The sequence below is a fragment of the Apodemus sylvaticus genome, chromosome 4, assembly GCF_947179515.1.
Source record: "Apodemus sylvaticus chromosome 4, mApoSyl1.1, whole genome shotgun sequence".
Lineage (NCBI taxonomy): Eukaryota > Metazoa > Chordata > Mammalia > Rodentia > Muridae > Apodemus > Apodemus sylvaticus.
This window is the reverse complement of record NC_067475.1, coordinates 57081970-57107555: the sequence shown is the minus strand read 5'-3', so window position 1 is coordinate 57107555 and position 25586 is coordinate 57081970. Positions and strand designations below refer to the sequence as shown.

General features: G+C 38.3%; 1 protein-coding gene and 1 non-coding gene across 13 annotated transcripts in view; one reads left to right on the top strand and one right to left on the bottom strand.

The window, feature by feature from the left end:
• LOC127682840 (chitinase-like protein 3) overlaps nucleotides 1–25586 on the bottom strand; it is a 67396-nt gene that overhangs the window by 4611 nt on the left and 37199 nt on the right. For 8 of the 12 annotated variants that reach the window (XM_052179529.1, XM_052179531.1, XM_052179533.1 and 5 more), the window contains 10 exons: nucleotides 22638–22972; nucleotides 14862–15064; nucleotides 11198–11282; nucleotides 9535–9564; nucleotides 8771–8972; nucleotides 5670–5726; nucleotides 4836–5001; nucleotides 1337–1461; nucleotides 581–704; nucleotides 150–335 (listed from right to left, as the gene is read on the bottom strand). In XM_052179529.1, the coding sequence (XP_052035489.1) occupies nucleotides 150–335; nucleotides 581–704; nucleotides 1337–1461; nucleotides 4836–5001; nucleotides 5670–5726; nucleotides 8771–8972; nucleotides 9535–9564; nucleotides 11198–11282; nucleotides 14862–14933 (1047 nt within the window). In that variant the 5' untranslated portion in view covers nucleotides 14934–15064; nucleotides 22638–22972. The remainder of the gene's footprint in view (nucleotides 1–149; nucleotides 336–580; nucleotides 705–1336; nucleotides 1462–4835; nucleotides 5002–5669; nucleotides 5727–8770; nucleotides 8973–9534; nucleotides 9565–11197; nucleotides 11283–14861; nucleotides 15065–22637; nucleotides 22973–25586) is intronic. The other 4 variants (XM_052179536.1, XM_052179538.1, XM_052179534.1 and 1 more) reach the window with 3 other exon arrangements.
• On the top strand, nucleotides 19208–19314 carry LOC127683824 (U6 spliceosomal RNA). Its single transcript, XR_007977626.1, has one exon. It is a non-coding gene; the product is annotated as a U6 spliceosomal RNA (small nuclear RNA).

Below are 25586 nucleotides of genomic sequence, written 5' to 3'. Positions count from 1 at the left end.
TTTGAAAAGTTGAAGTGGGGAGAAAGTTCACAAGGCAACTCCTCATCTGCAGCCCCTCTGAGGAGTGGAATTAGCATCAAAATAAAAACCCATGGCTATCCACAACAGGCACATAAAATTTAAAGAACACTGTATAGCCAACAACTAACCTCATAATAGGCCCAAAATCCAGTTTTCTTAGTGTAGGGTCCTGGATGGCCACCACGATTGCTAGGGGCACCAATTCCTGTTTTAGTGGCGTCACTCAGGATGAAGGTGTGTCCATATGCTGGGAATCCAACAATGAGCTTCTCAGGTGATGCCCCTTTGTTCTTCCAGTTCTCCATAATGTATTTCTGCAGTGGCAAAAATTAGCTATAATGTTCAACCCACTGACCATCTATTGGCTATTTATTCTAACTATGCAAATGTCCATATTAACATAAAAATGACTGGTAATTTCTTATAAAGCATTTCAATAACTTTGAATTTATAGTCAATGAGACATAATTGAATTAAAACAATGAGATTTACATTGTGTTGATTTTGTGCCAAAATCTATATATGATTTATCTCATCACTTATCTGTGTAGTATCTTACTATGTTGTGAAAGGCCTTGACTCCAGCTTCAATTGGAGATTTATAGAGAGGACTGTTTTCTCCAGTGTAACCATCCCAAGATCCATGGAGGTCATAGGTCATAACTTGAATATAGTCCAAGTACCTAGGTAAGGGAAATTACTTAAAATCGTTTATTTTTATTTTTATTATTAATTATTTTATTTATGTACAGCCCAAATGTTGCCCCCTTCCAGTCCCCTCTTGCAGAGTTCTTACCCCCCATGCTCCTCTTCATCTCTGAAAGAGTGTACCCCCTAAGCATCCACAGTACCTGGAGCATCAGTTCTCTACAAGTTTAGGCACATCCTTTCCCACTGAGGCCAAACAAAGGAGTCCTCTGCTACATATATGCTGGGGACCTCAGAACAGGTTGAGTTTGCTCTTTGGTTGGTGGCCTAATTTCTGTGAGATCCTAGGTTAGTTTATAGTGATGATCTTCCTAGGCAGTTGTTAGCCCCTTCAGTTCCTTTAATTCTTCTCCTAACTCTTCGATAGGGGTCCCTGACCTCAGTTTAATATGTAGCTGTGAGTATCTGGATCTTTCTCAGTCAGCTTCTGGTAGAGCCTCTCAGATTCAAATCATTTCTTATGGTTATTTTCCACACCTATTCCAGCAAAATATGACCTTTCCAAGGCCTATGAACAAAAACTTACATCAGTAGGTCATGCCAGGGTATAAAAATATGCTCACACTATAGTAGTACAAGTATATATAGGGCAAGGTATATCACTCACTGTGACAATTGGGGGATCTCATAGCCAAGTTGAATTGTGGAGGTAACACCAGCAACTGCAGCAGTGATAGTCAGCCTGGGCTTTTTGTTCTTGCTCACCTCGTTTTCAAAAGCTTTACGTATTTCCTATAGAGTAATATGGTATAACACAGTATGCTTGGAATTAATTTAGCTCCTTAAATAAATTACATGTTAAAGTACTTTTACATATTTTATTTTACTTTAGTATGTCAACATTTCAATAAAGTCATTGGGGTAAATTATGTTAATAAACTTAACACATTCCTAATATTCATAGGTAATAGAGTCAGCACCATTCAAAACCAAGGTAAAGGTCTTAGATATCCATCAATGCATCCCTGTATCACCATGCTCTAGAACTTCATTTGCTTTGATGCCCTGGATCCAGCTTTCAGTTGTATAGAAATTTGCTTTCATCTGTTCAATAGATGACCTTTTTTTTATGAGACTGATATTCATTTCAATGGAAAGGAGAAAGAACAGCTAGAAGACAGATCACTTTCAGTACCAGATGAAACTTTCTTCATGTGTTCTGTAATTCAAATTACATAGAATATTAGAATATTAGGTTTTACCTTATTAAAACATTATTTAGAGTGCAAGAAGGTATTGAACAGAAGACCTCAGAAAACTGCCAGGTAGAAAGTAAAGTGACCAGGATGTTCTACTAGAAGATGCATTATAAGCTAGGTGTTTTACTGTATTTAAATATTGAGCTCATATATTGCATAGTGTATGATTTTGTTCTCTATTGTGTCAGTGAAGGAAAAATAGAACAGTGTCTGGAAATTATAAATATACTGGAAGCATGGTTTAGCTAAGAGTTCAGATACAGTTTTTGATAGCTAAATCTGTTCAACAAAAAGTAAATTGCTACTATAGAACCTTCATAATATATACACATACATACAATCAAAAATAGCTAAAATTGAGTTACCGTGTAAGTCAGCAACAATGTTTCTACTAGATACAAAAAATTAATTACAAGCAAAATGTCAGAAATGAGTTATCTCTTTGGGAGTTATTGGCTGGTATGTTCCTGTAGATTACTTGCCCTCCTAAAATTATTAGTAAGACCTTATTGCTGAAAACACTACATAATTAAATCATAGAATATAGAAAACTGAAGCTGGTACTCACAGGTAAGCATGATCCATAGTAGTTAGGTTTTGTGGTGATAGAAGATGCTGTAAATACTACTGAAGTAAAAAAGTAATTATCACTCTTACCCAGCTGTGAAGTCTAAAACTTAGAGCAATAATGGGATTGGAAAGACATGCACCCTTGTACACTTTCTAATTGGATTTGTGGTGCAGTCCACAAAATAAAACCCACACTTGGCATCAATATCAAAGCAAAGAATGTATTACTACACAGGTCCGATACTAGGGAAGAATCTACTATTATTCTGTTAAATGGACATAGCTGAAAACAACTACAAATGTCCTGTCATTCTAGCCATAGATTAATGCATCTTTCATCAGAGAAGGTTATATTTATAGTAAACAGATTAAGACAAAGACATACAATAGACCAAGATGCAAAGAGAAAGAGGAATGCTTTTGAATGTTCAACCCTAAATTGGCCATCACAGCTCCTCACTCAGAACCTGGATTCAGAATCTGTTCAGACTAAGAAAAAGAATCTGTCTTGTGAGAGTAACCTTGAAATCTACAAAAGCTTATAGATTTTTTTCAGCAAGAGAGTCAGAAAAGTTTTATTAACTAGAAGTGGTAGATGTCCACAAGAAAACGGTGTTTTATTTTATGCTTTTTATTCCTTTATCATTTCACTCATCAAAGTATTATGCAATCATTGTATTTTAACATTTTTATTTATTCTTTAAGAATTGCACACAAAGGCTTTTAAACATATTAATTCCCCTCCCTCAACTTCTCCCAAATATTCTTGTACCTTCCTACTAATCCATGTTCATACACTCTTCCACTCTAAGCAAAACAAATTATGCAGGCCAGTTTGTATGAACTCTCTACTCTTGAACATGGCACTTACCCTGTAATGTGGCTGATATACCCAGTGCCACATAATTAAAGACAATGTATTGTCTCTCTTCTACTAGCAATAGATTACATATAGTCATTTAGCCAGGAGGGGATTTTATGCCTATTTCACCTTTTTGCTAGAATTATGTCTGGTTTGAGTCTGTCCTGCTCTTGTACATGCTATCACAATCTGTACAACTCATGTGTTCATGTGTGTTACCTTGTGTCTAAAAACTCTATTTCTTCAAAATTATCTGCAACTTCTGGTTTTTCAAGTAAATATGTGCCCTCTGTTTATGACTTTCTGTGTTATTTACTCTTCTACTCCAAATAGAAGCTTCTCTGATAAGGGAAAAGTGCTTCACCAACCTATAGGCATAGCAATATCTCATTAGGAGTCACTTTGTTACTATGTTCATTTAATGGAATAATTGTAGTCTGTTTCCTCTTAGGAACCATGGTCTATTTATTCAGGTTCTTAGCTCATTGTCAGGCATGTATTCTTTCTCATGAAACAGGTTCTAAATGTAGTCAAAAGTGTCCAGTTCCTCCTTTAATATTGCATTAGTGTAGCTTGCATGATTCATAGCTGGATGACATTAATGATTAGTTCTTTCCTCTGATAGTTTGTATAGCACCTTCAAACAGTATGAATACTACCCAACAGAAAAGAATGTTCCATATCAGTACTATCTATATTTCTCCATGTGGTATATTCACCAAAAGTGTTTTACCATCAAGCTGTGAAGGGTAATCAATACTATTAGCAATGATCTGCAATATCTGGGAGGTCTTTAGGACTCCACTGGCCAACAAACTCACAAAGATATTTCTCATTTCTGTCATTGGAGGGTTGTATTTGGTTACATACAGTCTTTGATATAATATATTGTCCACCTCCATTTTATGGTAACTCCACTGTGTGTGTGTGTGTGTGTGTGTGTGTGTGTGTATGTTTGTGTGTGTATGTTTGTGTGTGTATGTTTGTGTGTGTGTATGTTTGTGTGTGTGTCTGTGTGTGTGTTAATACTTGTATCTATATTAACTAATGAAAAATGTGAAGTTGAGATGAATTACAGGTTGTAAAACTCATGTGGTCAGGGGTGAAAGATGTGGCTCATCAGTTAAGAGCATTGATTTGTTCAGGGTTTCTGAGTTCAATTCCCAGAATCCATATGGAGGCTCAAAATTGTCTATAACTGTAGTCAATGTGATCTGATGCTCTTTCCTGGTGTGTAGGCATACATTCAGACAAAACACCCTTATATGTGATACCAAAATAAATACATTTTATGTTTTGTAAACTACATGTGGTAAAAAAAAAACAACTAGTATTTACCTTGTTGAATGAAGTAATATTTAAGAATCTTTGCCATGATAATATTTTATAAATCTAACTTCACATAATCCCTCTTAGAAAAACAAAACTTCAAATCTTCTAGGAATAAAAAAGTTATTTATTCCTGCTTTCCTTACCTGAATCAGGATGGTAAAGAGATGTCTGTCCCTAGGAGGGCTTCCATAACAGCCAGGGTACTGCCAAGCCAAATTAAGCCCATCAAATCCATACTTTCGCAGGAACTTTATAACTGAAGTAATGAAAGAATGGCGGCTCTTGGGGGTAGATACCATGGTTATAAAACTAAGAGAACCGAAAGAAATCATAATAATGCTTCAGGAATCTAAACACACTGGAATAAAGATGTTTTGTTGATTAATATCTGTCTCTGAGCCTTTTCTCATGACCTTTCCCCCAGAATAAGTCTCTGAGTTTCAGGGAATCCATGTACAATTGCTGCTTTTGGCTGACTTTCCATTTATTTTTTTATTGCTGATTCTAATGTTCTGTGTATTAAATGCAGCTGTATTTATTTTTAATTCAGCTAACATATCAGTGTGTTTGGTTTTCAAATAGTTCCCAAATTTATGTGGTCTCAAAGAAGTCTCACTGCTTATACATATCTGTTCTCTTTCTCTTCTTTTGGAAACAATGATCAAAAGTATACCAGGCTTTCCTCTGGCTTATACTTTAAGAAGAATGTCTGTTATGAAATAGGTAAATAAATCTTGGGATGGAGTGCCAGAATATTAATCCAAACATTTAAAAATATGAAGTACACATTAGTCTTTCCAGTGTCTTTTAGTCTGTATTGAAGTTTCACTATAGATACTTATTTAGTTAACATATTAACTTAGTGGACACTCTTAATACTCTATATAAAACTGTGTAGGATAAGGAGACAGAAATTGTGCTACTCTAGATTGTCTTCAATGGAATGTAAATGAAAAATCTCTCTGGAGAGGACTTACGACCCAGTTCCAAAGTTCCAGCAGCCAATAGACAGGAGTGTTTTCAGCTTGTTGTTTCTTTAAAGCAAAAGAAAAGAGAAATTTCAAATTCCAATGGTCCTCCTATTTAAAATTGAACTGTTTGTGGGATTGAGTCTATTCTTATGATTTAATCTTGTCTTGATATTATACCATAAAATTTTGAACAATTTTTTGATTAATAAAATGTTATTACAGTTTTTGTGTTGCCATAATCTTAAATAACATCAAAGTAACTTGGGCAAACTAAAGTACACATTTTTATAAGCTATATTTTTACTTTGAAAATTATAATATAATGTAAATCTTTGATTTTATCACAAATGTTTCTATTTCCACCTTCAGTTAATTTAGAAAGAGTTTTTATATCTACCAGTTTATATGTAAAACTTTCCATGAAATAATTTTAATGTGCTTGTCTATATATTTCTTGAATTTTACCAGAAATATTTTCCATGTAAATCTTCAATTTTATCTGAAAATGTTTATAATTCCACCTTCAATCAACTTAGAATTATCTTTATGCCTATCATTTTATCTCTATAATTTCCATGATAATCTCTAATTTTAACATGTTTTTCTACATATTTCTTCAATTTTATCAGAAATATTTTCCATGTAAATCTTCAAGTTTATCAGAAAAAGTTTATAATTCCACTTTCAATTAACTTAGGAATACTTTTATGCCTACCATTATTATATCTGTATAAAATTTTCCATGATAATCTTCAATTCTAGCATGTTTTTCTACATTTTACTACAATTTTATCAGAAATATTTCCCATGTAAATCCTCAATTCTATCATAAAATATTTCTATTTCATAGATCAATTAATTTAGCATATTTTTATGTGTACCACTTTACTCTTTAATTTTCCATGAAAATTGTCAATTTTAACGTGTTTTTCTATGTATTTCTTTTATTTTATCTGAACTATTTTCCATGTAAATCTTTAATTTTATCATAAAGTGTTTTTACTTCCCTTTTCAGTAAAAAAGTCACTTAAAGCTATTTGTACAGAAGTGTATACTGGCTTTAATGCAGCCAATACATAAACTTATATAAATAGTCCTTGAAAAGTTACAAATGTATGTCATTTAATTCCTTTCCAAAAGATATGAATTCTATGTGTTGAAGAGATGGCACTGACAGTGTATAATTCACAATATGCAAGATATGAATGAGTAGACAAAATGATGTACTAATTATAAGCATTAAAATTCAACAATCGAATGAAATTTGTCATTTATCACAGGATGTGTTAACATCAACAATAGAATGAAATTTGTCATTTATCACAGCATGTGTTAACATCGAGTGCTTGTTACTAAGAAAAATAGGAGAGACCCAGAAAGACACACTGCATGAATGGACTCTTGAGTATTTGAACTGAAGTATAAACCAGACTTGTGATTATCATGGCCCAGTCAGGGGAAAGAGGGTTAGGAATACATACAAGAATTTCAAATTTTCCCTGATACAGGAAAAATAATGCCAAGGTATCACATTTTTGCCGCATGGTGCTTATAATTTATAATAATAAACATTTAGGAACTGCAAAGAGTAGATTAAATTACTGAAAATAGAAGTGTTCAAAGACAAGCAAGATTTCTCAGTTGTTAAATATACTTGCCATCAAGCCTGATCACTTCAGTTCAATTCCCAGTACCCACATGGTGAAAAGAGAGAGCGAACGCCTGAAAGTTGTTCTCTCATTTCAACATACATCTCGTGGCATGCATATGAACATTTATATACATCTACGCACACCATAAATACATGTAACAATTTTTATAGATGTGGTCGAGACAATGCATATATCAGTTTACTAAACAACAATTTTAAAATGCATAAATATTTCAAAACATATTTTTGTCAAAAATATATGACATTTGTTGAAAATAAAAGGGATCAACTTGCAACTGGGCCACTACAACAAATCTATCAATCCTGTATTATGGAAAACTGGGAAAGGTTTTAGCATTTGAAATGTAAGTGAAGATTATATTCAATTAAAAAAAAGAATATAAAATGGAATAGGCATTTTGGAAAGCATGGAAAACAAAAAAAATGAAATAAAAATAAAGAAAGAAAGGAAAGAAAGAAAGAACCATTGACATGTAACTATTGACCCAAAGATACCATATTACATATCTTCTCTTTCTCTTACCTATTTTTTATTGAGTATCTTCTTCATTTACATTGCCAATGGTAAAACCTTTCCAAATTCCCCCCTCCCAGAAGCCCCCCTCCCCAAAGATTCCCAACCCCTCCTCCCAACCCCTGCCTCCATGTATATGCTCCTCTACCCCACATACTCCTACCTCCCCTCATCCCCACCCCTCGGTCCATTTCCCTTTGTTGGGGCCTCTATTGAGCCTTTACCTGACCAAAGACCACTCCTCCCACTGATGCCCAACAAGGCATTCCTCTGCCACATTTTTTTTGCTGGAACTATGTGTACCCCTTGGTTGATGGTTCAGTCCCTGGGAGTCTTGGGGTGTCTGGGTGTCTGAAGTAATTGTTCTTCCCATGGGGCTGCAAACCCCTTCAGCTCCTCCGGACTACCCTCCAGATCCTCAGTTGGGGACCCCAAGCCCAGTCCAATAGTTGGTTGCTAGTTTCTGCCTCTGCATTTGTAGGGCTCTGGCAGGGTCCCTCTGGAGACAGCCATGGCATGCTCCTTTTGGTACATGCTTCTTGCCGTAGTGTCGGTTTTTGGTGACTGTTTATAGGATGAATTCCCAGGTAGGGCAGTCTCTGGGTGGCCTTTACTTCAGTCTCTGCTCCACACATTGCCTCCCTTATTGCTCCTGTCTTATTTATATTAGCCAGAAGCTGGAAAGAACCCAGATGTCCCTCAACAGAGGAATGGATACAGAACCTGTGGTATATATACACAATGGAGTACTATTCAGCTATTAAAAACAATGAATTCATGAAATTCTTAGGCAAATGGATGGAACTAGAAAGTGTCATCCTGAGTGATGTAACCCAGTCACAAAAGAACACACATGGTATGCATTCACTAATAAGTGGATGCTAGTCCAAAAGTTCAAAATAAACAAGTTACAATTCTTACCTATTTTTTAAGTCATTAAAATCTTTGTAGTCATCCAAATCTTTCCTTTTGGTCATGGTGATGTTGTTTTCCCAAATCCCAGTGAAAGAATAGATTAGGTGAGTACACAGGCAAGGGTCAAAGTCATCAAGCTTCATACCTCCAATATCTGGCTGATATTGAGGCCAGTTGTTGAAGTAACACATCAGCTGGTAGGCAGAGCCTGTGAGAGGTGAGGGTTAAGGATGACAGCCATTTGTTGGAGATAATGGCATGTGCTCATGGTTTGGCCCTGGTTCCTTCTTTTCCTATAATTCAGAGTACAGGAAATCTGTCCTAAACACAGATTAGATGCCTAATCTCTGGTTAGAAATGATTGATGTGAGCTCTCACAGATAAGACCATCTTGAAAATAGTAACTGACTTAAAGTACCTTACTTTCAGTTTTGGAAAATGCACTGGGGGGAGTTTTGTTTACTTAGAAGACAAAACAGGGGTCCAGTTGTCATGCGGAGCTAGGTAGTCATTAGTTTATAGCTCTCCAGTGGTCATGCTATACTGGTAGCAGTGAGAACAGAACTAAAACAGTCAGCTCTCCACAAAGTAAACCTATCTCATTTCCTAGTATAAATTACCTCCTAGTAAGGGTTTTTCCAAAAATAAATATTAGAATATATTATAATTAATAATTAATAATAATCTATGTTAAGCATAATAGTAGATTATGGATAATTTATGGAGATCTGAGGCTTTGCTAATAATAAAACAGGTAGTCAATGACTTACCCAGTTGAGCATTCAGTAGGAGGTTGAGACCTAGAAACAGAACATATATTTACCTGCTGTTCTCTAGGATCTAACTCAGAAGCCATCTTACTTATCATAGATTGTTACATCCATGGTAATACTCTTAAACCTATTATTTCATTACTCAGAACCATCCATAACCCTGTTTTTTACTTTTCTTGTAGTACTTATTATTGAATATAAAGGCTATAGAAGACAAACTGACCACATTTGAAAATCCCACAGATTGTATGGGTTTAGCCTTATAACATGCAAAGCATCATTTAAACGAGAAAAGTTGGTTTCTCCTAGAGCACTGGGATGTTCATTAAGAAGAACGTTGAAAAGCCTTTTGTAATGATGCCAGATGAATAATGAAGTAAAACTCAAGATGATTTTTCTCAGCTTAAACACAGAATGTTTTCCTTTGACAGAGTCTCGCTGGAACTTAGGATGGCCAGGGCCTGGAGTTCCTTCCACCTCAACATCTTGAGTCCTAGAACTAAAGGCTTGAACCACCCTCAAACTGACCAAACTACTATTTCTCTGATTGTTTCACAAATTAAGTTTGGTGTTATGTTTCGAAAAGTATTCTGAAGGTCAGTGAGTTTAAAACTATGTAGATTTAATACAGCTAATACTTTTTGGAATTATATAATATATATAATTATTCTGTATGAATGATTGTACTTATAAGAATAACACTTTATTATTCCATCACTGACTTAGGAAAACTATGTGGGATAATTAAAGAATAATTCTAAGTAACTGCTTCCATAGCTCTGACTCATGTACTGCTTGCTGATCTTCATTTCAGAGAAAGCTATTCTACAGTACACTGTACTCTCAGTATCTCACACTCTCTGATAGGGACATACATTATTTCCTTCATACAGACAGCTTAAAGCTATATGTCAATCTTCTAACAAAAAAGACATAACCAAATAAATAAACATAACACCAAGGAACAAAGAAACATGATACACTAAACAGATGAAAATAATGCCTGGAAACATAGACAACTACCCAGAACTTGTGAAGTTCTAGATCTTGGAAGAGAACCTCCAGGTTCTACCTTTTTAAACTAGCATAAATCCTAAATACATTCTAAATTCTTGTCCTACTACTCAGACTTGGTAGGTTTGGTTCTTGCCCATTAAAGAAATAGTCTTGCAGGACTTTTGAGTTTGGAACAGGTTGAGATCATTAAAGAAAATGATCAAACTGCAGCAAACAAGTAACCATGTAGTGCCCAGCCCCGACTGCTACATCTATAACTTCTGAACCCATGAGGCAAGGGTAATAGTAAAAAATGTGGCAGAAAGATTAAGAGCCAGGGGAACAGGGAGATTGCTGTGAGATTTCCTCACCTAAAAAATGTCAAATAAGCTACACTAAGTCTCATCAACATAGCTTCCTGTACAAGGACACCAATAAATGCTAACACAAAAGGGGAAAGTTTCACCTGGTCTCACCCCTATGCAATAAATTTCAGTTAACTATGAAAGCTAAGACTGGGAAAAAATTGTCCTCCCAAGGAAAGTTCCCAAATCAGCTACCCCATAGCAAGTGCTCACCCCAGCCATCATATACATACAAGAATCATTACAAAAAAAATAATAAATCATGTAAGAAGAAATTGTATATCTGATTACACACTCACCCAAGATGAAAATGAGCTTAGATACGGTCTCCTTCAGTACTGATTCAGCAGGGACTTCACTGGTTTTATATAACATTTTTTGCCCCTAGTAATCAATCACAAGATTTTCACATAGAAATTGCTTACTACAAAGTATATATGGCTGATTTGTAGATCAGCAGTTCTCTATTATGGACACTGCTTTTAATGCTATTCCTCCTAGCAGGAAGTGCAGCCCACAATTACACAAAGCACTCACTTACTTAACACCCTTTTCCCCATATTCCAAGGTCATAAAATCCTGTTAAGATAAGGCAATGGGGTTTTATTTCACAGAATTTTCATACCTGGCATCAAAGCAAGTTTCTATTGGCAGGTAAACAGCTAAATTCTTTGTAAAATATTAGCTCTGTTTGAATATTGTTTGTTCCTGAAATTATTCATATGTTATTTATACAGTCAATGCCTAAATCATTCCTGCTGTCTTTACTCAGAGGCAACTTTCTTAACATTCTATCCACTTTTGTTATATGAAATGGCCAAGATGTGGGATATTTAGGATTTCAAATAATGGTAGTTACACTACTGAGAAAGTGGATACAGAGGGCCAAGGGTTGCAGGGAAGAATTCAGACTGTAGCCTGAGATGTCAAATTGAGATACTTACTAGCACTTTGATATACAATTTTGAAAATGAAAAGAGTATGGGTTAGAAATTAAAAATTAAAGGGTTCTAAGAATAATGATTATGTTTAAACCTATATAGGGATTACTTTGTGAATAAGCCAAGCCAGAATGAAAACAAAATGATGGTCTAGCCTGAGCCAGGAGCCCTCTCATGCTTAAATGGTAGAAAGATGAGGGATTATGATAAGGAATTGAGGAACATTCATGAAATAGAGGAAGACAAAGTGATAGCTTTAAGCAATGATTCTTAAGGATCAACTAGTCAGTAGCTCATACCTACAATCTTAGTAATGGGAGGCTGAAGCAGGAGGATTGTTATGAATTTGAGGTGAGTATGGACTAATAGTGAGTTCCAGAATACCTTGAACTACAATATCACCTTGTCTCCAAAATAAAGGAAAGAAGGAAGGAGGGAGGGAAGGAAAGAAGAGAGGAAGGAAAAAAGGAAAGAAAGAGAGAGGGGAAGAGAGAGAAGGAAGCAAGGAAGGAAAGAAAAAAGAGAGAGGGGGAGGGAGGGAGGAAGGAAGAAAGAAAAGAAAGAGAAAGAGAAAAACACAAAAAAGACAAAAGAAATGTGTGTGCCCCTAATGTCAAATGTTGCTGACTATATACTATTTTTATGTCAGTACATAGGCCTTGAGGCTAGAAATAATTCTTGTAACACTAACTGCTAAATACTTAGCTTCCTGTCCTATCACCTCCCTATCACTATCACTGCTGCTAAATTCTTAGTTCATAGTTTTAGATTCATTTGTCCAAGATAAAATCAATTCCTAAACCTCAAGGACAGCACAACCCCACACTTAAACCAGATAGATGTTTATTCCTTGTTCTCCTCACAGTGGAGTAGCCTTCTGAGTCACATTTCAGCTAATTCTTCCTACACCTGTGACCTCAGATAGACTTCAAACTTTAGTTCAAAAATAATTGGATGAGAGCTTTCCCTTTCCTCTTCCCACCTTTCTGTCTGTTCTCTGTACTGCGGAGAAATTCCTTCAGATAAAATGCCCAAAACATTCTCTAGTGACCAACACCAAAAGTTGAAATTGATGATGTATTTGAAGTTATCAGTGGCTTACTATACAAGGGGATGCCATGAACTCTGTCCCACCTGAAACTGAAATTTTCATATTGATTGTGAGTCTAGCCACTTTTAAATGATAGGTACATATTCTGCTAATCTATAATTTTTAACTACTTCTATTCAGTTATAATCAAAAGATGTTTTATCTCTAATCACTTTAAGCATACTCTTAATCTTGTAACCTCATACTAAGTAACTTCGACACCACTCTGGGGAATGACAGCTTTCTTTGTGTATCATTCTCTGCACCAGCATACCTGGCTATTCCAGTCCCTCTGATAACTTAGCCATGACCACAGGTGTTATTTTACACCCAAAATAGATGGTCCATTTTCAATTATTTATCAATCACTGAAACTTTTCAAAGCATAATAAAATTCATGATAATTGACAAGTATATTCATTGACAGCAGCCACATTTCAATATATAATAGACTTAGATGCCCTGACAATAAAAAGGGGTAATGTAATGCCAAGTGTAAGTCATCTGAAGTATAATTTTCTTGTCCCAAAGTTACAAGGAGTAATAGTATCATAAAGTAAAAGGAAGAATGAACCAAGAATTTGGAGGCCTGTCTTAGATCCCAGCACTGAACATAAAACAAGCTGTGAAGCCCACAAAGTTGAAATGGGCACAAACGTAAAAACAGGTACTGCAGGTAATCTCTTCTTTGTTGTAACCAAATACCTGAAAAGGAGCGATTCAAGAAAAGAGTTTTTATTTTGGTTCATGATTTTGGGAGAGATAAGATCCATTATGGTAGAGAAGAATTGGTACCAGGAGCTTGAGGCAGCTTATCACCTTGAATTCTGTCAGGAGGTAGAGTGGACATAAAGTACAGCCATATTATAAAATTAAAAGCTTGATACAGTGGCAAATATCTTCCACTGAGGCTCTACCACCTAAAGTTTCCAGAATCCACAAAAGAACACCACCAGCTGAAGAACAAGTGTTCAAATATAGCAGCTTTTAGAGAACATTTTCACATTCAAACCACAGCATTGTGGGACTGGTCACTATAAGGTCATACTCAGCAGATAGCAAATTTTCAAGATTTGTAAACTTTCTTCCTAGGTATTGATTTTGCTTTGGCCTAATATTTTCTTGTTATGCTCCAATGGTTTCCTTCCAGAATGAGAAGATTTACCCTGTACCATTAAATGATTTTGATTTTAACGGGACTCACAGATAAGAGATGTTATTGAAACTCTGAGGGATTTTGGACTTTGACTTGTGTTTTATAATGATGGATAATGATAAAATGACCATGAGGGAATTTCAAGGAAGCAGAGATAGAATACAGTAGTATAAGATGTTTTATGAAAAATTTGAAAGTCAAAGAGATAAATTGTGATTTGAGAAGGAAGGGCAGGATACAAAAGGGAAAGTAGGAAGGGATAAATTACACCAAAAATTTTCACATATGATTTTTAATGAGTGCATAAAGAACTTTCTCTCCTTACAGGCTTCTGCCTAAACATCTTGTACACACTCTAACTTTAGAATGGTATTAAATTATGATTATAATTATGAGCATTTTATATATGTGTCACCAAATGTTCCCTAGAATACCCTCTGAAACTATCCTGTTTCATAATGTTGTCTGGCATCTGGGCAATGACAGATTTCCTGTCACCAAAAACACCTAGAAGTTGGAAACAACTCAGATATTGCTCAACCAAAGAATGGAGACAGAGAATGTGTTTCATTTACACAATGCAATATGATTCAGCTATTAAAATGAGGACATCAGTTTTTTCAGGAAAATGGATGGAACTAGAAAATATCCTGAGTAAGGTAACACACACCCCAAAGGACATACATGTACTAACTGATAAGTAGTTTAGTGGCTATTCCTGGTTGTCAACTTGACTATATCTGGAATGACCTACAATCCAGAATTGGAAGGCTCACCTGTAATCCTAATCTGGAAGATGGGAGATGCAAGTTTCTGACCTGGATCTTGACTTGGAGATCTTGAAGCATAATGTCTATGAAGCCCGGATTAATACCAGGAGATCTCTGAGTTCAAGGTCATCTGGTACAAAGCAAGTCCCAGATCCAGGCATGGCAACACGCACCTTTATTCAGAGCCACACCTTCTGCTGGAGTCCTACCTAAGGACATTGGAAGAAGGAAGATTTAGTCTCTCTTTGCTGCTTGCCTTGCAGGACTGAGCAACTACTAGATCCTCAGACTTCTATTCACAGCTGCTGCTGACCATTGTTGGAAGTTGGACTACAGACTGTAAGTAATCAACAAATTCCCTTAATATATAGAGACTACCCATAAGTTCTGTGACTCTAGAGAAACCTGACTCTAATACTAGTGGATATTTGCTAAAAAGTTCAGAATATCTATGATACAACTCATAGACAGTAGGAAGGAATGCTCAAGTGTGGATACCACAAACCCACTTAGAAAGGGGAACAAAATAATCATGGGAGGTATAGGGGAGAGGAACCTGGCTGGGAGAGGGGAAGGAGAGGAAAGGTAGTATCAGGTATGGAGGAAGACAGAAGAGAAACACACAGGGCAAGCAGAATAAATGAAAATATGCATCAGTGTGGGGTGAGGAGGCAGGAGGAGCCTCTACAAAGTCTCAGAGACCTGGGATGTGAGGAGCTGACAGGACTCAGGGGGAATGACATTAGCAGAAATATCCCAACAGAGGAGAGATGGATCATGAAGAGACCACCTCCAGTAAACAGACATGGCCCCCAGTTATGGCAGGGTGCCACCCACCCATCTTCAAAATTTTTGACCCATAATTGTTCCTAATAAAATACAGAGACAAAAATGGAGCAGAGCCTGCTGGAAATGCCACCCAGTGACTGACCCAACTTGGTACCCATCCCACGTGCACACAACAAATCCTGACACTATCACTGAGGCTATATTGTGCTTGCAGACAGGAGCCTGGCAGTGCTGTCCTCTGAGAAGCTCTGCCAATAACTGACTTTGACAAATGCAGACACTTACAGCCAACCACTGGATTGACGTCAGGAACTGATATGGAAGAGTCAAAGGAAGGAAGGAAGGAAGAGCTGAAGGGGCTTGCAACCCCGTAGGAATAACAATAGGGTCAGCTAACCTGGACCTTTCAGAGCTCCCAGAGTCTAATCCAGAAACCAAGGAACATACATAGGGTGGTTCATGGCCCTGGGAACATGTGTAGCAGAGGACTGTCTGGTATGGTCTTAGTGGGAGAGGATACACTTAATCCTGGAGAAACTTGATGCCCCAGGGAATAAGGATACTGGTTAGGATGAGATGGAGGGGTGGGCAGGTGGAGAGACACCCTCTCAGAGGCTGGGGAGGAGGAAGATAGAATGAAGAATTCAGGGAAGGTGAACTAGAAAGGGGGCAAGTTTTGGAATGTAAATAACTTAATAAAAATGTAAATATAAGGGTGAAGCAGAAGTATCTCTTTTCTTAGATATAATTGGTACTCAACCATTTCTAGAATTCTGTGTAAAATCAATTCTTAACTGCTCTTTTCAAAATGATCCAGTATCATATTTCTATCTGAAATCTATCCATACCTCATATTTCTACTTTAAAATTACCCATTTTCTGCCCTCATACATTTTGCCTCCTTCTGTTCAAACTCTTATACTGTTCTTCTGTTTTCATTTTCTACACCAACCTTAACAATTTTTGAAAGACTATATCAAATCTCCTCTTTATATTTACATAATCTGTCATTCTTTTCAATTCATTTAGATACTCTAGAACATATAATCTGCACTGCTTACAGTGATTCACTGTGATTGCACTCAGAACTCAATTTGTGGATGGACAAATGCCATCAGGAGATGTTGTCATTTTATCAGTTATTGACATTTTATGCAGGTTTTTAACTTATTACATTTATAAATTAAGGAATTTCTATTTATTCAATAATAATTACACAATCAGTGTTTGGTTCCTGTTCACAAGACCTGGCAAGACACAATAGAAATTCTTACATGAAATGACTCAGTTGTAAAAATAGTATCACCAAATACCACATACTATGTACTGCAGATTTTACATAAACAGATTTGGAAGATGAGGGTAAGTTCACATAATCAAAACCATCAGCAAAGATATTGCCTCTGTTATAACAAAATTGAAGTCTTTTCCAGTTAAGGAAAATAGAAAGCAATTGGATAAAGAAACTCCCAATTCCAACCTCAACCCATTAACAAGTCAACACAAGAATCAACCTTCTGGGGAAGTAATCTTGTTGTGCAAAACCTGACATCTTAATGAAAGAACAGGGTGTGTGTATTTATATTGCTTACAAGGCTGGTCATAAAACAAAATTCTTACAGAATGGAAAGTGGAAGCAGAGTGAATAAGAAAATAACACAGAATTCTCAAGCTCTACTGAACTGTTTATTTTAGCAAAAAAACAAACAAACAAAACAAACAAACAAACAACAACAACAACAACAACAAAAAACGTAAGTCTATCAGCAATTGAGCAGCAAATCCAGGATACAAGAACCAAATTAGACGCCTCCAGCATAAAAGTCTGCTAAAATGCATGATACATTGCCATCTTGTGTTTAAAGGATAAGTCAGTACTTGAAGAAAAATTGTCAGAGGCTCACTCCTGTGGTACAGAACAATACAAACATCTAGAATTGCAGCACTAGATTTGCACAAATAAATAAGTCAAAATATTTGTGGGTTTATGCTGATTAGGACCATCAGTTTTAGGTAGTTTTACACTTAATGAAGTACTTTCCATTGAATTTGGAAACCCTGATCCCAGTGATATATTGAATCTATAGATAAAATATCTCCTTTCAAAGATATCTCTGCTTTCTAAACTTTGACTTTTTTAGCTAGTGTTTCCTTGTAAGGACCTGACTGTCCCTGAGAGTCTCTGATAGCTCATGACAATACAGTTGCAGATAATCACAGTCAACCGTCAGATTGACCCCAGGGACCCCAATAGAAGAGCTAGGGGAAGGACTAAATGAACTGAAATGGATTGCAACCCCATAAAAAGAACAAAAAATATCAACTAATTGGACCACCCAGAGCTCCCAGGGACTAAACCACCAGACAAAGAGTATACTCGAAAGGACCCATGGGTCCAGCTACTTATGTAGCAGAAGTTGGATTTATCTGACATCATCAAGAAGGGCAGCCCTATTGATGTCCCAGAGTAGTGGGATTCTACGGCAGTGAGGTGGGAGTGGGTGGGTGGATGAAGAAGCACACTCATAGGGGTGAATGGGAAGGAGAATGGGATGAGGGTTTATGGAGGAGACACCAGGAAGGGAGACAATATTTGAAATACAAATAAATAAAATAACCAATAATTTTTTTTCTAAAATGCTGCCTCAGAAGGAGTTCATCCAGAAGTTATTTTGATTCAGTAGGCAATCTATGTTAGTTGCTACAAGGGAAGGTTTAATCATTTAATATTCCCTATCCTTTGTCTCCCTTTAACTCAGCTATGTATCATACTAACAATTTCTGACAGTCTTCACTATTTTCAATTTACTCTACCTGCCATGAATAAATAAATAAATAAATAAATAATGAATGAATGAATGAATGAATGAATGAATGAATGAATGTCAATCATCTACTTGTTTGGTTCTGCTTTGATAGGACCACACAAAATTATGTCACAGCTGAACAATACAACTACTCAAAATGTAATTTTCTGAAGAAAATCTTCTAAGACCAATTAAAACTATCATGAAATCTTAGGTGAGATAATTGTAGCCAAAGAGATAAATTTTTTATCCTGGATCATAAAGAACTTGAGGGTTAGCTCTTGTGACCACCAATGCTAATTTTTGAATGTAACAAACTTCATTACTCAAGGAAATGTTTTGATTCTGATTCCTCTGGACCATTGTGAGAAAGCTATGGTATATGACCACATGTTTGATACCAGCTCTCTTAAATGACTGTCAAACAGTTAAAGGATGAAGACTCATGCCTCCTTTGAATCAGTGTTTCTTTGGGGGAAGCCCAGACACTGAAGAAATGTGCTTTGAGTGTTCCTCTGGTGATACACAATGCAGCGCTCTAGTAGATAATGCATCTATATCCTTGTTTGTGGTCCTGGATATTGAGATTTTTAAAGTTTCTTAAATAGTAAAGATCTAACATACCCTTGGTAAAACAAGGATATAGGAGTTGATAGCAATATTATACATCAGATTGTTAACTTTAAGCCTTATCTATGACCTCAGTCTCTATTACTTTGTAGAAAATGCCACCAGCCTTGTAGAAATGAAGATATCTTGATCACTTAAGCAGCACATACACTAAAGTTGGAACAATACAGAGAAGCTTATCATGGCCCCTGCCCAAAGATGACCCACAAATTTGTGAAGTGTTTCAAATTTTTATAGACTGAATACATAAGCCGGACCAACATTTTGCTGCATAAAGGAAACCCACCTCAAGCACAAAGACAGACACTACCTCAGATTAAAAGGCTGGAAAACAATTTTTCAAGCAAATTGTCCCAAAAACCAAGCTGGTGTAGTCATCCTAATATCGAATAAAATCAATTTTCAACATGAGGTAATCAAAAAAGATAAGGAAGGACACTACATACTCATCAAAGGAAAAACTATCAAGCTGAACTCTCAATTCTGAACGTATATTCTCCAAATACGAGGGCACCAACATTCATAAAAGAAACTTTACTAAAGCTCAAAGAGCACATTGTACCTCACACAATAATAGTAGGAGACTTCAACACCCCACTCTCATAAATGGACAGATTAGGGGAACACAAACTAAACAGAGAAACAGTGAAACTATCAGAAGTTATAAAATGAATGGACTTAACAGATATCTATAGAACAATTTATCCTAAAACAAAAGAATATACCTTCTTCTCAGCACCTCACTGTACCTTCTCCAAATTGGACCATATTCTCAGTCACAAAACAGACCTCAGCAGACATAAGAAGACTGACATAATTCCATGCACCCTATCAGATCACCACAGACTAAGGCTGGTGATAAGAACCAAAACAACAGAAAGGTCACATATACATGGAAATGGAACAACAACGATAACTTGGTCAAGGAAGAAATAAAGAAAGAAATTAAAGACGTTTTAGAATTTAATGAAAATGAAGGCACAACATACCCAAACTTATGGGGCACAATGAAATCAGTGCTAAGAAGAAAACTCATAGCTCTGAGTACCTCCAAAAAGAAACTGGAAAGAGCATACACTAACAGTCTAACAGCACCACTGAATGCTCTAGAACAAAAAGAAGCAAATACACACAGTGGAGTAGACCACAGGAAATAATCAAAATTATGGCTGAAATAAACCAAGTAGGAACAAAAAGAACTACACAAAGAATCAAACAAACCAGGATCTGGCTCTTTGAAAAACAACAAGATAGATAAACCCTTAGCCAAACCAACCAGAGGGCCCAGACACAGTATCGAAATCAACAAAATCAGAAATTAAAAGGGAGACATAATAACAGATACTGAGGAAATCCAAAATCCTACTACATCAGATCCTACAAAAGCCTATACTCAACAAAAGTGGAAAATCTAGGTGAAATGGACAATTTTCTAGACAGATACCAGGTAAGTGTCCTGGATTTCCCGGATATTTTGGGTTACAAGCTTTTTGCATTTTGCATTTTCTTTAACTGTTGAGTCCATGGTTTCTATGGAATCTTCAGCATCTGAGATTCTTTCTTCTATCTCTTGTATTCTGTTGTTGATATTTGCATCTCTGTCCCCTGATTTCTTCCCAAGGCTTTCTATCTCCAAAGTTGTCTCCCTTTGAGTTTTCTTAGTTGTTTCTACTTCTGATTTTAGATCCTGGATGGTTTTGCTTAGCTCCTTCACTTGCATGTTTGTGTTTTCCTGTAATTCTTTAAGAGATTTTTGTGTTTCCTCTTTCATGAGCTCAGCCTGTTGACCAAAGTCCTCCTGTATTTCTTTAAGAGATTTTTGTGTTTCGTCTTTTATGACCTCAGCCTGTTGACCAAAGTTCTCCTGTATTTCTTTAAGTGTTTTTTGAATTTCCTCCTTGTTGGCTTTTGTATTCTCCTGGATTTCTTTCAATGATTTTTGTGTTTCCCTTGCAAGGGCTTCTAACTTTTGATCCATTTTCTCCTGAATTTCTTTAAGTATGTCCTTCATGTGTTCCTGTACCAGCATCATGACCAGTGATTTTAAATCCAAATCTTGTTTTACTGGTGTGATGGGGTATCCAGGACATGTTGGTAGAGGAGAATTGGGTTCAGATGTTGCCATATTGCCTTGATTTCTGTTAGTGACGTTCCTGCGTTTGCCTTTTGCCATCTAGTTCTCACTGGTGTTAGTTTGTCTTGTCAGTGCTGGACTCACCAGTGCAAGCTGCCCCTTCCCAGTTGGCCTCTGGTGCACAGCTTACCTCCTGCACTGCTTGTAGACAGGGTGCTGCTGCCCAGGCTGTTCAGATCCCAAAGCAGGCACCCGAAGGCTCCCGCTGGGGCCCGCTGGATTCACTGGAGCACACTGACTTCTCCCAGCTGGCCGCCCAGAAACCCAGCTAGCCACTTGCAGGACTTGGAGATGTGGTGCTGCCACCCAGGCTGATCTGGGCAGCAGAACTCCCAACCGGGTTGGTGCACCCAAGGCTAGCCTAGCTGCTCAGGCCCTGAGTCTAGGCAAAAGCCTGGCAGGCCAATGTCGGTGCAAAGTTCCCCTCAGCTGTGGGTGTTAATTGGGTGTGTCAGGTGGCTAGGATGGTGACGTGCGCGAGTTCCCTGAGAGTGCTGGGAGAGTCTGCTGGGCTAACAACCTCCTGGCCGGGTCGGCACACAGATGGCCCACCGAGCAGCCCAGGGCCTGGGGGCAGTCCAGGGCCTGACCGTCTGAGACCCCTGCTATGTCCGCCTTGGGCTATGCCTGTTAGCTGGTTTGGTTTTGCCTGCTAGGTCTCTCTGGCTTCCCGTAGGCAAAATGGCGGCAGTGCGCGCTGGCCCAGGCAAACAAGCTCCTGGCTGGGTCGGCACACAGATGGCCCACCGAGCAGCCCAGGACCTGGGGGCAGTCCAGGGCCTGACCGTCTGAGACCCCTGCTATGTCCGCCTCGGGCTATGCCTGTTAGCCGGTTTGGTTTTGCCTGCTAGGTCTCTCTGGCTTCCCGTAGGCAAAATGGCGGTGGTACGCAAACGGCCCCGATAAACAACCTCCTGGCTGGGTCAGCACACAGATGGCCCACCGAGCAGTCCTGGGCCTGGGGGCAGTCCAGGGCCTGACCGTCTGAGACCCCTGCTATGTCCGCCTTAGGCTATGCCTGTTAGCTGGTTTGGTTTTGCCTGCTAGGTCTCTCTGGCTTCCCGTAGGCAAAATGGCGGCAGTGCGCGCCGGCCCAGGCAAACAAGCTCCTGGCTGGGTTGGCACACAGATGGCCCGCCGAGCAGCCCAGGACCTGGGGGCAGTCCAGGGCCTGACCGTCTGAGAGCCCTGCTATGTCCGCCTCGGGCTATGCCTGTTAGCCGGTTTGGTTTTGCCTGTTAGGTCTCCCTGGCTTCCCTTAGGCAAAATGGTGGTGGTGCGCACACCGGCCCGGGAGGAAAAAAAACCTCCTGGCCGGGTTTGCACCCCGGTGGACCCCCGATCAGCCCAGGGCCTGGGTGCAGGCCAACGCCCGTCGAGCTTAGACCCCCGCGATGTTGGTCTCGGGTTATATTTGCGTACCTCAGTCTGATTTCTCTGGCGACCGAGAACCAATATGGAGCCCTCGTAACTGACTGGCGGGAGGCAGAGTTCTGATGTGGCTTCTATCCAACTCCTTTTATGAGGCCACAATTACTCTGATACCTAAACCACACAAAGACTCAACAAAGAAAGGAAACTTTAGACCAATTTCACTTATAAATATCTATGCAAAAATACTCAACAAAATTCTTGCCAACTGAATCCAAGAACACGTCAAAATGATCATCCACCATGATCAAGTAGGCTTCATTGCAGGGATGCAGGAATGGTTCAACATATGGACATCCATCAATGCAATCCACTATATAAACAACCTCAAAGAAAAAATCCACATGATCATTTCATTAGATTCTGAGATAGCATTTGACAAAATCCAACACCTCTATTTTTTATTGAGTATTTTATTCATTTACATTGCCAATGGCAAAACCTTTCCCTATTTCCCCTTTCCAAAAGGTCCCTCCCCAAAGATTCCCAACCCCTCTTTCCACCCCCTGCCTCCATGTTTATGCCCCTCTACAAGACACACTCCCACCTCTCCCCTATCCCCTGTCTGTTTCCCTCTTTTGGGGCCTCTATTGAGCCTGTACCTGACCAAAGACCACTCCTCCCACTGATGCCCAACAAGGCATTCCTCTGCTACATTTTTCGCTAGAACCATGTTTACCCCTTAGTTGATGGTTCAGTCCCTGGGAGTCTTGGGGTGTCTGTGTGTCCGAAGTCATGATAAAAGACTTAGAAAGATCATGAATTCAAGACCCATAATTAAACATAGTAAAAGCAATATACAGCAAGCTAGTAGCCAACATCAAACTAAATGGAGAGAAACTTGAAGCAATCCCACTGAAATCAGGGACTAGACAAGGCTGTCCACTACCTCCCTACCTGCTAGATATAGTACTCGAAATCCTAGCCAGAGCAATTAGAAAACAAAAGGAGGTCAAAGGGATTCAAGTTTGAAAGGAAGAAGTAAAAGTATCACTATTAGATGATATGATAGTATACATAAGTGACACCAAAAATTCCACCAGAGAACTCCTAAAGCTGATAAACAGCTTCAGCAAAGTGGTTGGATATAAAATTAACTCAAACAAATCAGTAGCCTTCCTATACTCAAAGGATAAAGAGGCTGAGAAAAAAAGAGAAATGACACCCTTCACAATAGTCACAAACAATATAAAATATCTTGGTGTGACTCTAACCAAGCAAGTGAAAGATCTGTATGACAAGAACTTCAAGTATCTGAAGAAAGAAATTGAAGAAGATCTCAGAAGATTGAAAAGATCTCCCATGCTCATGAATTGGCAGGATTAAGATAGTAAAAATGGCCATCATATCTAAAGCAATCTACAGATTAAAATGTAAATTAACCAAATATCTAATAAAAATGGATCAGAAAACAAAAAGAAAATGAAGATATCCAAAGAAAGGCAGTTATGAATCTCGTTTTTGAGTGTAAGACAGTAAACAATAGCCCAAGGGATCTCCACCTTCTCTCAAGAGGGCAACAGCTAGGCGCACACAGGGTATAAGATCAGTGGAGCAGCTGGGACGGAAGTCTTCCCACCACCATTTGTACCAGGGAGCCAGGAGACTCCACAGTCTTCTGTGTACAGTCCACCAGCAGCACACAGGGCATAAGATCAGTGGAGCAGGTGGGACAGAAGTCTTCCCACCACCATTTGTACCAGGGAGCCAGGAGACTCCACAGTCTTCTGTGTACAGTCCACCAGCAGTACACAGGGCATAAGATCAGTGGAGCAGGTGGGACAGAAGTCTTCCTGCCACCATTTGCACCAGGGAGCCTGGAAACTCCACAGCATTCTATGCACAGCAGGCCAAGAGAGAGTGATCTCCCAGCAGCCCTTTTTTCTGAGCACAAAGGTGAGATCTCCACTTTCTCTCTGAAGGGGAACAGCTAGGAGCACACAGGGCCTAAGGTCAGGGGAGCAGCTGGGACAGAAGTCTTCCTCCACTATTTGCACCAGGGAGCCAGGAAACTCTACAACCTTCTGTGCATAGCTTGCCAGGAGAAAGTGATCTTCCAGCAGTGCTTTCACTTCTGAGATCAGAGGAGTAAGGACACAGGCTTACAGGCCCACAGGAGGAACAAACTCCAGCCAGAAACAACAATACAAACTAGTACCATAGATAACCATATGGCAAAAGGAAAGCACAAGAACCCTACCAACAGAAACCAAGGCTACATGGCAACATCAGAACCCAGTTATCCCATCACAGCAAGTCCTAGATACCCCAACACACCAGAAAAGCAAGAGTCAGATTTAAGATTGTATCTCATGATGCTAATAGAGGGCTTCAAGAAAGACTTACATAACTCTCTTAAAGAAATACAGGAGAACACCAGTCAACAGGTAAAAGCCCATAAAGAGGAAACACAAAAATCCCTTAAAGAAATACAGGCGATCATGGGTCAACAGACAGGAGCCTTTAAATAAGAAACACAAATATCCTTTAAAGAATTACAGGAAAACACAAACAATCAAGTGAAGGAACTAAGTAAAACCATCCAGGATCTAATAGTGGAAGAAGAAACAATAAAGAAATCACAAAGTGAGACATCTCTGGAGATAGAAAACCTTGGAAAGAATTCAGGAGTCATAGATGCAAGCATCAACAACAGAATACAAGAGATAGAAGAAAGAACCTCAGGTGCTGAAAACATTGATTCAACAGTCAAAGAAAATGCAAAATACATAAAGCTAGTAACCCAAAACACCCAGGAAATCCAGGACACAAAGAGAAGACAAAACCCAAGGATTATAGGTATAGACAAGAGCAAAGATATCCAACTTAAAGGGCCAGTAAATATCTTCAACAAAATTATAGAAGAAAACTTCCCTAACCTAGAGAAAGAGATGCCCACGAACATACAAGAAGCCTTCACAACTCCAAACAGACTGGACC